Below are 12290 nucleotides of genomic sequence, written 5' to 3'. Positions count from 1 at the left end.
TGAAACAGGTAGGGGCTAAACCTGCACTAAGTTAGAGCAAATCCTGGCCTTTTCTCCTTGGGGTTGGGGGTTTTTTGGGTACCAAGTGTTTGACAAGCTACCTGTGAGCTCATCTGTCCTGTCAAGCATCGCTCTCAGGTTCACCCTGCTCCCCTTTCCGAAGGAGACAAGGAACAGATGTTGAAGCAGCAGAGTTGTCTAAGCCACCTCACTCTTTCATTTGTCTGCCAAATCCTACTCAGAGAGCAGACTGTGTGAGCTTCCCTGTTTTCCAGCACCACACAGGGGGAACGAGGACAGCTCACCTGTTTTTCCACCAAAACCCAGCCAACCTCCTTCCTTTTTTTTTTTTTTTTTTTTCCCCTCCTTAATTACCCTTTTCTCTCTACCTGCTAGTTTTAGCCTTGGTTCTCCTTCTCAGACACAGCAGCCTGACTCAATTCCACCTTCCTTTCTTCCCTGTGGCAAAAATCTCTCAGATCTCTTGCATTTCAATGTACAGGGAACACACACACCCCCCTGCAGCTGTGAGTTCCAGGAAATGGGGCTGGAGCCCCCTTGCAGCACGGAGCAGGTGTGTGCAGAGAGAAGCAGCTGCTTGCAGAAGGCGGAGGCATCTTTCAAGGCACCCCTGTTACCTTATTCCCTTTCCAGATTTTAGGAAATCCTGAAATTTCAACTTCCTTCTGTGCTATTTCACAAAAGTGACCTGGGAAGGGTGTCTGAGTTCATCAGGCCTTGCTGAGAATGAGGATGTTTGTCCCAAATCAGAGAAGCTGAAGAGTAAGGAAACCTCTCTGTTGTTAGGAGCAAGATGCTCGATCTAGGCCTGGCATAAAGCCAGGCTTTTGTACTGCATTCTGTCTTGCAGAATCTTCTGAAAATTATCAGGAAAAAACAATTTCACATGCTTCTTTACTGGCAGCCTTGGGTTTTAAACCATTCCAATTTTGTCTTCCTCTGTCCCAGCCAGGCATCCTGTTCTAACTTGAAAATTTCATTAGTGTCTTGAGCACTTCTCCATCTCACAACTTCAGAAGCTGCAGATTTTCCTATCTCTGCTGAGTTCTCACCATGGCAGGGTGAAGATGGGTGTGCCAGCAAGCTGGGAGGACAGAACTGCAGCAACATATTTGTTTATTTGTTGGACAAACATTTCAGAAGAGCCCTACAATAAGTCATCACATTAAAAGCTGTCCTTTGCATGCTCTTTGGGACCCCTTTTATAGGATGAATGTAAAAGTCAGAGACAGTTAGTATAAATCATTTTTCAAAGGAAGTAGGAATCATTTTGTAGGCTTTTAGGAGCACGCCTGCACATACATCCTCTGTCCTCATGCACACCTTATGTATAAGCTCTCTGAATCTGCCCCTTTTTCCTTTCTCAGAAAGGAAAAAGAAATTGTTATATCCTCTCTGTGTCTAAGTTTATTTTCTGTAAACACTTAGCCACAAGAATAATCAAAAAATAGATCTTCCATGTTGATCTGTGTTATGCAGGGAGTAGCTCTGTTTAAAATAGTGAACTGTTTTGGTTTTGTTATTTTGCTTGACGTATGTGGAATCCTAAGCCTTTCATTTTAGGGAAATAAAAGCTGGTTTAATGTTCTGTATATCTGAGAGGGTTAAAAGGCCATCACAAACATGAAGAGGTAGCCTTTATGAATTCCTTAAATATGTAGTACTAAAAATGGAGTAGGTGAATGAATACAATACTCAGGAGCTGATTCAAGTGCAAGCCTTACTGCAGACAAGGCTCTGCACCAGCATTACATGTCCAGTTCAAAACAGGTATCACAGCGATAGTTTAGAACTGTGTGCCAAGAAAAATGCACTGTTTGGCTGGACTGAGACTGAGCTGGACTTTGCTTTGATAGACTAAAATTCCTGCCCACATGAGAATTTGGACTGTACCAGTGATACTTTTATTTAAAGAATAATCACCAAGCCTCTTCCTGACTTGATGTTGGAGTGGACTGAACATTTTTTTATTTTAAATAGTCTTGTTTGCCTATGAAGTGCCCTAAACACAGGTTATTTTAGACAGCACAGGGAATCTGAGACATCTGCATGGCAGTGGCACACATGAAATATTGCCTCTAGTGGATCCATGCCCTCCCAAGGCAGCAGCTGGAGGAAATGGATTTCCTAAGATATCTAAAATGGCATGAGCCATTGACATTTAAGCAGATGAATCCTGTGGAATCTTGGACTTACTCTGATGGAAATATGGAGGAATATGTTTATCCACTGCCACATGTACATGTGCTCTCAGCTTTCATCTGTGTGTGAAAGATTCAGGGGAAGAACACATCAGCCTCTATGTGCTCAGGTTTGCCTTCCACTGCAATAACAACTTGTATTTCCTTCAAATCCAAAAAGTAATATTTGTTTCTACTAGTCTACAGTGAAAAAAAAAAAAAAAAAGTCATTTCAGACTTCTCCAGAGAGTGTTGATGATAAACTTCTCATATCACTTCCCTTTCATGTCTAGGCATTTCTAATAGAAACACCACTCATTCTTTAAGGATTTTCAAATCTTCAGGTGTTCAGAGGTTTTGTGTAGCTGGAAAGGGCTTTCAGAAACCAGTAGGTGATATTGGTCTGCCTTGAATTATATAGGAAAAGAGGACCTAGAAAAATCATTGCTTCATGAAAGGTCTCTCATCACCAAAAGAGGCATGTGCTGCAGTAGCAATGCTGTAATGCCTTATATATGATTTGAAGGAGTTGAAGTGTCTGTAGGAATTATAGGTTTTTTCACCCTTAAATAGCAGTGCTTCAAATAATTTCTTGTTCTTGCTTTTTGTGATGTGACATATTTATATGTCACATATTCAGTCATGTGATGTTCCTTGAAAGTCAAGAGCTTCTCTGATTTCTGTCCTGTAAAAAGTAGCGTTATTTTTTTTAGGCTGGGGAAACTGCATTAAGATTCAGACATTTATAAGGAGTTTGTTTTAGATGTTCTTAAGGGTGAAGCTGTGAGAGTTCACAAAAAAGCAAAGAGCAGTTCACCAGTCCTCCAGGCAGAGGGAAATCCCAGGATGTTAACAACAGGACAGAGCTGGTGATTCCATCTATGCTTAGAAAAATAAATCAAAAAGTGTACAAAACCTCTGGCCCACAAAAGGAAAAGAATCTCTCAATGATCAATTTGATTAACTAACCAAAACCCTCTAAACTCCCCAGCCTTCCTGACCCAAAAAACTGTGTAATTAGAGAAGACTGCATGGTGATTATTTTTAAAAAGAATATGGTTTTGGTTTTATTTCTGATTTTGTGTTGGCAGTAACTCCAGTTCCAAAGCTTTTTCAGGCTTCAGAAGAACTAAAAGCTGAGTTTTGCTTTAGACCAGCACTTACCAGTAAAGAAGGGAATAAAATATGCTCATTTCACTCTTTTTAGCAGAATAGTCAATTTCAGAAATGTCTCCTCAGCTTAAAACAGTGAAAGTTTTTAGAATTGATGGTACATCTGAGACTAAAACAGTCTTTAAATGCACCTCCTAGCAGAAGATCTTGCTTGCTTGTATAAATGAACTGGCAGAAGAAAAAAAATATTTAAGAATATATATTTAAAACTGGCCTTCAAAAATGTGCAACTTCTTTTCACTTTGTTAACTTTTCTTGCAGAAATAAGAAGCAATGCAGGCATTGCATTATGTTTGACAATAAGAAATGACAGTTTTCTGTTTATTCAACACATTTGGAATCCCATTAGTTATCAAATGGGACTTGAGTCTCATTGCCTACAAGCAATAACATTTTTTTCATTCTCTGCTGCCCAAAGTGACCAAATGTAGATTAGTCTGAAGTTTATTGTTCCTGCTAGAACTGATATGTAATAAAATTCATTTCTAGATACACATATTTTTTTTTTTCCCTTCCTTCCTTCAGGCTGCTGAAGAATGCTCAGAATGAAGTTCATTTCAGAATGTGGTATAAGAAACTCCTGGCTGCTCTCCAATTCTGTGCTGGACAGGCCCTGAACAATGAGTTTTCTAAGGAAGAAAAACTCATCAGAACTCTGGAAGACATTGCCACAAAAGTGAAAGCTGCCAGTGACCCAAAAAGAAAGGTTTGTTTAAAAATACTGCCCCTTCCATCTAAGTTTCTGTAGGGAATTTTATTTTTTCTAAGGTGACACCGCTTTCTTTTTAATATCCTTTACATAAATAAACCAAAGACTTAAGTAAATTTTACGATTATTTTTCTGCTCTGAAAACAGGTAACACAGATCTCATCTATTACTCTTGAGGTCTGCAAAGCTTTTCATCCATTTAAATTCCCTCATCAGTGGTTTTTCAAATGGACTTGGAGGTGCTCAGCAATAATGGCAACAAGGCTGATTATCATTTCACTGAGAGGAATTTTCATATTCAGCACCTCATGCCAAAATATTTTACTCATGTAGAGCTGCAGCATTTCTTGAAAGCTTTACTAAGAGTTGTTCTTGGCAGGCTGGACATATCCTCATTTCTTAGCAAAGACAACCAGACTGGAATGTAGCTGATATCTCAAAGACAGCTCTCAGCAATGAACACCGAACACATATCTGCAGAGGTACCTCCCTGGCAGTAGAAACTTGCAGTTGGTGCAGCTTTTATATTGCATAGGTACATTTGTAGTTTAGAACTGTTAATTTTCCAGGACAGCTGCTGTTACTTACCTGGTGTGTAAAACTGCTTCTTGTTGAAATCTCAGCAAGGCAGAGCAGAGAGCCAAATAAAAATATACTTGCCACTGCTGGTTATCATGAATGATATCATGAATCTTTCTGCCTTGTTAAGGATTCAAAGATTTTCAAAGGGTTTCTCAGAAAACTTTCAGTGCTGCTACTGAGAGCAGCAAAGCAAACATGGAAGTAAAAAGACAAAAATATTTGCAAAAGGAAAATCCATGTAAAGAAGAAGAAATAGTAGTAATACATTATACATCACTGATGCATAATTCAGATTTTAGAGATTAATCTCAAGGCTGCAGTTACTACGATATTGAGAAGCTCCCAAACCTTGCAGTTAACAGAGTTAGGCAAGGGACATCAGTGTTGAGGTAACAAGCAGCAAATTGGGAAGAGTTTAGGAAAGGCAAAAAAGCCCATGAGATACAGGAGAGCAATATGAGGGTAAACCCCTAACAAAGGGTGTTGACTCATAAAATCACAGAATGGTTTGGGCTGGAAGGCACCTTAAAAATCATCCAGTTCCAACCCCCAGTAATGGGAGGGACACCTCCCACCAGACCAGGTGGCTCCATCCAGCCTGGTTTCACAGGTAGAGATTTTTTCTAATATCCAGTCTAAACCTATCTTCCTTCAATTCGAAGCCATTCTCCCTTGTCCTGTCACTCCATGCTGTTGGAAACAGACTCTTTCCACCTGAACCTACAGGGCAGTATGAGCTGGTAGCACATCTAGGCAGAAAAGGCATCAGTGTGGAGTAAAATGACAGCTCTTATTTTTAATACCCCAGTGTGACCTCATTAGCTGTTGGAAGGTCACGCAGATGCTCTGGAAATTGCATTGCTTGTTTAAAGTATAAAAAGACAGTGGGGGAAAAAATTACAAAATAAAGAAATAAATAAAAATCTGGTTTTGTGTTCTTTCATGCTGCAATAATGGTTCTTGTGCTGCAGGAGGTGTTGAAGGTGGAGCTCAGCAGACTCCAGCAGTTCTTCCAAGAGGTGAAGCTCTGCCGGCTCCCCCTGAACCCTGCGCTCCTTGTGCAAGGCATAGAGGCAGATGTAAGTGTGACCCATTGCATTTTCAATTTTGGTTTTTAGTCTGGAGGGGAGAAGGAGAGAAATCCTTCATTGAGATGATCTGATCAGGACATGATCGTAGTGATGTGGAGAATTATGAGTTGGCAGGCCCCAAGCTGGGCAGCTCCCTGGGGGCTCCCCTGGCAGGGGAGACCCTCCTGGAGCAGGTCTGTGTCAGGAACGAGAGACACATTGGACTTTTTCGGTATTCAGCTTCTTTTTTATTGTTATCTTGTCAAAACTTCAGCACACTGTCTGCACCAGACTCTACATGCAGGATAAACAGCACAAAAATGGCTTAAAATCTCTTGTTACAAGGCCTTTTAAGACTAATCAAAAACTAAACTACCCAATTAAGAAGTGACACCTAAATTATTTTCCTTTCTTACCCATTAACTGACCCCTAAAGACCCACAATGCAGATTTTTCTACCCAATTACTCGATATCACCTAACCCCAAGAAGATGAAGGAAGAAGAAGGAAGTAAAATGAAATTGAGACAACACCCTATATCCTCCATCTTGAACCCATCTATAACATCCTAAAAATCCCAAAACCTAAATTTCTCACCCTTGTGACATAATAAATTACTCTCTACAATCTATTTCACACTTTTGTGGTTTCTAGTTTACCTTGAGGCTTTGGAAGTTTTCTCCATGAATGAGGGTCAAAATCAGTGCACCCCTGGGGGTCAAGACACCCCAGAGCAGACAGAATATATTCATTATATATTCCAGGTGCCCTGGGTTTCCACAGAGAATAAATAATCTGGTCGATTCACAACCAGCCTAATCTCCTTCAAACCTTAGCCTGAGGCAGAGATGACAGGATGGGTGTGGTGGCTGCTGCATGTGTGTCACAGCAGCCAGAGACTTCAACTCTGAGCTGCCCATTCCCAGCTCAGCTGCCCTGCCCTGGTGTTGGCATTGGCAAGGACACCTGGAGCTGGGACCTGGCTCCCAGCAGGTAGCCTATTGTAAATGCAGGTGAGCCCAGTGGGAAGAAATGATGATGTCTGACTTTAGTTCAGAAGGCTGCATGATTTCTTTATTATAACTATATTATAATACATTAATATACTATTCAAAGGAGATACTAAAACTACAAACCTACATGTTCTAACTACCATATCTAACTCACAATTTGTAAGCCTCTCTGGAGAGTCCAGCCCCAGGTGGGTTGGATTGGCCATCAGGCTCAAACAATCCTCACCAGAATCCAATCAAGAAATCACCCCAGGTAAACAATTCTCCAAACACATTCCTCGTGGAAAAAAAAAAGGAGCAGAAATAGAAATTGTTTTCTCTTTCTTTCCTCTGTGCTCCTCTATGAAAAATCCTGAAAGAGAGGAGAGTGTGTCTGCCACAGCAGCCCTTGGTGTTTTTCCCATCCAAGACTCTCCCGTGTCAGGTATGGGAGCAGGAAAAAGTCTGGAGCCAGCTGTCTGTTTGCTGAGCTGACTGAGAATTGCTAAAATGTTAAATATTCACACTAGCTTATCTGTATCTACGACCCCTATTAAAAATGTCTTAAGGATAAAGGAAATAGCAATACTTTTCAGTGTTACTTGACTTTGACTGTAGTACTAAGATTCAGGTATTCATTGTTCAGAAATATTTTCATAAACAACATAATGCCAGAAGCAAGCTAATTCATCTCTGGGAAAGGAAAATGTATCCAGCATGAAGAAAAAGAAAAACCTGAACAGCCATATATATTACCAGTTATAACTGCCTAATTACAGCAATTTGTGCTCTATTTTTGTTCTCTGGCTCATTATCCATAGTAGATTTGATTCTAAGAGATGCTGATCCCTTCAATTGCCTCTGACCTGTATTTCTCCAAGTAATAGCTATTCAGCCTTGATCTGGCTGAGAACTGAAGTGTTCCAGCACCCCACAGGCTTGGGAGAATTTTATGTGATACAAGTCAGGAGGATTTGAAGCCTGCTGCTTCTCCCTGCTTTCAGGCTTTGGAAAATAATGAATAATGGTAAGGTATCTCACCATAAAGTCATGCTATTTCTACTGCACCAGCTTGGCTGGACAGGTACAAACATAAAATCTGAAGAGGATTTTTTTGTTGCTGTTGCTTTTTGGGATTGGTTTTTTTTCATTTTTCTTCTATCATTATAGACCATTATCTTTCTATAAATATATGTCATTTCTTGATTGGACTGTATGTCAGTATAATCATGCAAATTAGAACTTTTAAGTGCTTATAATTACCTAAATTTAATTCATTTTGGTGTCATCTATTGATTCTACCAGTAGCAAGCCCCGCTCCCAGCTCTATCAGAGTCGCATCATCCCACAGGAACCTTTCAAGCACTCACTGAGACATTTCAATTGGCAAAATTCTGATTGAAATGGAATCATTTCAATGGTGGGGGTCAGGACCTCATTGCTGATAATGGCTCTGGCCCATCCCAGAGGTCTGCTGTGGCTGAGGCATTATTTGTATGCTCGTGCCATGCTTGGAGATGTTCAGATGAAAAGCAGCAGACAGCTGTGTCTGGTGGAGCTGAAATGAGCCTCCCTTACACTGCACCCTGTAAGGACAGCAGCAGCTCTTGTGGGGTGCTCATTATTTCCAGAAACAGGCCATTAATTCACTATTGTCTCTAGCTGGTTGTGAGGGGCTTCCCCACCACCTTTCTTTGAATGTTTTTAATGAGGGTAGCAATTCCACCCTAAACTCTCACAGGATTGCAGTGCTTGGCTCATTAACGCTTTTTGAAGCCCTTTGAGATCTTCAGGTGGAAGGAGCTGTAGAGCATGAAAGCCAGAGTTTGTAGTTTGTGCTTAATTAAGATAAATTCCACATAAAATAGAGCATGATTTTCAAAATTTCCTGTATCCTCAGCCAGAGTGAGGTAATCAAAGAAACTGGCAGGTTCTTTGCTTCCATGTCTGATTGGGCATGGCTGGATTTTTCTTCTTTTTTCAGAAAACAATGAGACCAAAGGCTTTTCAATGCTTTAAAACTCATTAGATCACTCTTATATAATTCATCCACCCAGTTCCAGGCAAATATTACTGTTGATAGGCCTGGGTGAAAATAAAAAACAATTAGTGCATAAAATATTACCTGTTCATATGATCTGATGTTTAAGTGAAGCAGGTTGTCTGGGGACAAGAAATTTCTTGTTTTTCAGACCCAATGAAACAGTCAATAATACCAATAATTATTTATTTTTGCTGCCTCTGCTACTGAGAAGTGTTTAAAGCTCTAATCTTTTTTCGGATGTATTGTATTGGCCTGGTGTTTTGTGTATGTGACACTGTTGTTCTTCTGTCTCACTTTCTTTCCCCTGCAGTCATGTTCTTATTTCACATCCAATGCCTTTCCATTAAAAATCTCTTTCATCAATGCGAATGCTCCAAGTGGAAACATCAATGTTATTTTTAAGGTATGTTCTTCCTCTAATCCTCAGGTCTTTTGGTATGGAAAATGATCATTTAAAATTCACTTAATTTATGTTTTCAACCTTGAGTCTGAAAATCGTTGATGTAGCTCTGCTCCTTGTTTATCCCTATTATTTTTGACACTAGAACTCTTATTGAAACATGTTGAGGCAACACACTGAAGTGTCACCTTTTTGATCAACAGAGAGTCAAATTATGGCAGTTTTTTCCCTTAGTGAAGACTACCAGACTAGAATAGAAAGTTCATATTTTAAACCTAGCTTATTAAAGAGGCCAGGTCTCAGAGAAGAGATAGATCAGAGCAATTGAACCCTCAGCGTCGTCCATATTTCTCAAAAAAAATCAAAATACTGGAGTGTTAGAGGCTCCACTTGCCACACGAACCTAATTCTGCCATATCAGGCAGCGTGGGGGAATGGGCTGAGGAAGGTGGAGCTGGAGGAGACAGCAGAGGAGCTCTGTCTCACTGCAGTTACTTGGAGGAACTGGCTCAAAATAAACTCTGCTTTATTTTGCAGTTGTCACCTAGAACAGCTTCAGAGTTCAGAACAGTCCATCCACAAAAGACAGTTTTTAAGTTAGTTCTGTTTCAAAAGAGCAAATATCTTCCCTAAAAGTGGGTATTGGTTTTAGAGAAGAACACAAGTTCATCAAATGGCTGATAGATACAAAGCTGTTGCTTCCTAATGGCATAATTCTTAGCTATTTTGCAGAATCATTTTCCAAATGAGAAACCTAAAAAAATTATATAAATTAAAAAAAAAAAAAAAAAGAATCCCCAAAAACCAGATTCTATGCTGTCTTTAATTAACTTGCTCTTTAGAGCAGCTGTGATTCTCAGAAGTAGAAGTAAGCCTTCCAGGCCTGCTAAGGGGAGAAATTAGCAATTTTAAATTTTTCTGAACATTTAGAAACCTGGTTCATATGCTGTTTCATCTGAGAATCAATATTTAGTAGCAGATTTCTACTACTTGAGCAGACACCTGCTCATGGGGCTTTTAAACAATTGCATTGGTTCTACTCAAACAATTTTTTCCTACCTAGTCATGTTTAGCAAGCAATTCATTGTCCATTTGCTGTAGAAGTATTTTAGCTGCTGTCACCTTCTCCTGTCAACAAAACATTGTGTTAAAATACCTTTAACTTGTATTATAGTTCCATTGCTTATTCATGACAGATAAGTCATACATAAATGATAAGCACAATAAATGATAAGGGTATCTTACTAAATTGTCTCCCCACTGTATATGTGAGGGAAGATAAGTGGAAAGAATAAGATATTTTTACATTTTTAGATACTAAGAAGAATTAATTGGAGTCAAGATTACCTTTCAATGAGAGAATAATAGATTCAGATATTTAGTCTTTTTAAGATGAGTTTATGATCCTCAAGTACTTATTTCCTGGCAGTAAATGTCTATAGATTGGAATTCTTGTGTAAAAAGACTGTAATGAAAAATAAAGCACTTAAAATACCAGTAAAAGGGGATGGGGGGAAACAAAAAAATCAAGGCTGTTGTTTTTGCAGGCCATTTATTCGGCCGTGGTTGAAAATAATCTCTTCATTAATTCTTGTGGCTACAATTAAAGCCCCATTTCACTGAGATTATTGTTTGACTAACTCCATGGGGAGAGGGGTCATCACTGCATCACTGCTTGGAACTGAATATGAATCACATGATGGATAAAATGTAAATTAGTGATAAAATTCCCTTGCAAATACCAAGTTGTGAGGCTTAATGTGAGACAAACAGTGTCATTTGTGCGGGGGGATCTAGCATTAAGTAGACTTTAAAATGTAACTAAATTAGGATCCTACCTCCAGATTAAATTTTCAAACTCCAATAATTACCTAGGAATAATAAGTAGAAAGGCCAGAGTTAAGCAGGGATCATTTGTTAGCATCTCAGTGGCTGCCAGAACTGTCTCTGTGTGCCATCTACTCTGTCTTCTCCTGACACAGAGAGGTGAGTGGGAACTTTGAAGGAAAACAAGACAAGAGTTACTGAAATGAATGTAGCTTCTTTGGTGGGCAAAAATGTCTCAGTTAAATAGAGCATTATTTCTGTATGGTATTGAGGAAGAAAACTGAATTTCATGTCCATTTTTCACAGATAGGTGATGATCTACGTCAAGATATGTTGGTTCTGCAAATTATTCGCCTGATGGACAGGATTTGGCTCCAAGAGGGACTAGATATGCAAATGATCATTTACAGGTGTTTATCTACAGGGAAAGGACAAGGTCAGTCTTAAATCACAAAAGGAACCTATATTACATTATTCATATTTCATGTAAACAGTGGTATATAAAATTCATTTATTCTGCCTCTCCAGAACTCATTAGATTTTGTAACAACTTAGGCTAGAATTTTCCAAAAGCCTCAACATTGTCAGCCAGCAAAACATTCTTAAATTCACATATCAAAAAGAGGGCTTTGGAGAAAATTTGCCATAGCTACTGAAGTTTTAATCCAGTGTAGTCCTACATAGATGCTTAAATGAGCCTAGATGCATGTGGCTACACAAAATACCTGCAGACAAGTGATTACAGCTTTGTGCTGTTGATTTTGAAATATTATTCTTGTGATTTATGTTGCTTAGGGCAGGCCTGACTCATCTGAAAGCTCAATTTCTCTCTTTTATGGTTGTTGTAGCAGAGCTGTAGCAGGGATACGAATTGCTTGCTGTAGAAATCTGCTGACAGCAGTAAGCTGCCTATATTTCCCTGACCAAATCTTCTACTGGAAATAATCCTAGCTCAAATAGAAGGCTGATGCATCCAGATTACCTGCTGCACAAAAGCTATTAAAATAGAAAAATTAAAAGAAAATCATTGCTTTCTGAGCCACGAAGTGAACATGAGAGAGGAGGAATGATTTAAAGGAAATAAAAGTATAGATGAGTTCAGGCACAAGGCATGTGGTGGTGGTGGTGACCTGGAAAAATCTCCTCCCTTCTTTGTGGGATGGGAATCAAAACTTGAAAGCTTCTGCTTCAAAGGCAGATAATACAAGAATACTATTTCTGGACATGACATTATATACAGACTCTTCTGTATACTAGTGCTTAATTTGATGTTTGCCAAGAGAGATACAGGG

The 12290-nt window shown here is 39.3% G+C and overlaps 1 protein-coding gene across 1 annotated transcript in view; it reads left to right on the top strand.

Moving 5' to 3' along the window:
* The window catches only part of PIK3C2G (phosphatidylinositol-4-phosphate 3-kinase catalytic subunit type 2 gamma), a 196655-nt gene that overhangs the window by 108223 nt on the left and 76142 nt on the right, over positions 1 to 12290 (top strand). Inside the window, exons 19-22 of the mRNA XM_021535187.3 lie at positions 3900 to 4080; positions 5637 to 5744; positions 9082 to 9174; positions 11305 to 11434. Of these exons, the coding sequence (XP_021390862.3) occupies positions 3900 to 4080; positions 5637 to 5744; positions 9082 to 9174; positions 11305 to 11434 (512 nt within the window). The remainder of the gene's footprint in view (positions 1 to 3899; positions 4081 to 5636; positions 5745 to 9081; positions 9175 to 11304; positions 11435 to 12290) is intronic.

The sequence above is a fragment of the Lonchura striata genome, chromosome 5, assembly GCF_046129695.1.
Source record: "Lonchura striata isolate bLonStr1 chromosome 5, bLonStr1.mat, whole genome shotgun sequence".
In the NCBI taxonomy this organism is placed as follows: Eukaryota; Metazoa; Chordata; class Aves; order Passeriformes; family Estrildidae; genus Lonchura; species Lonchura striata.
The sequence above is the reverse complement of the archived record's forward strand: the minus strand, read 5'-3'. Positions and strand labels throughout refer to the sequence as shown.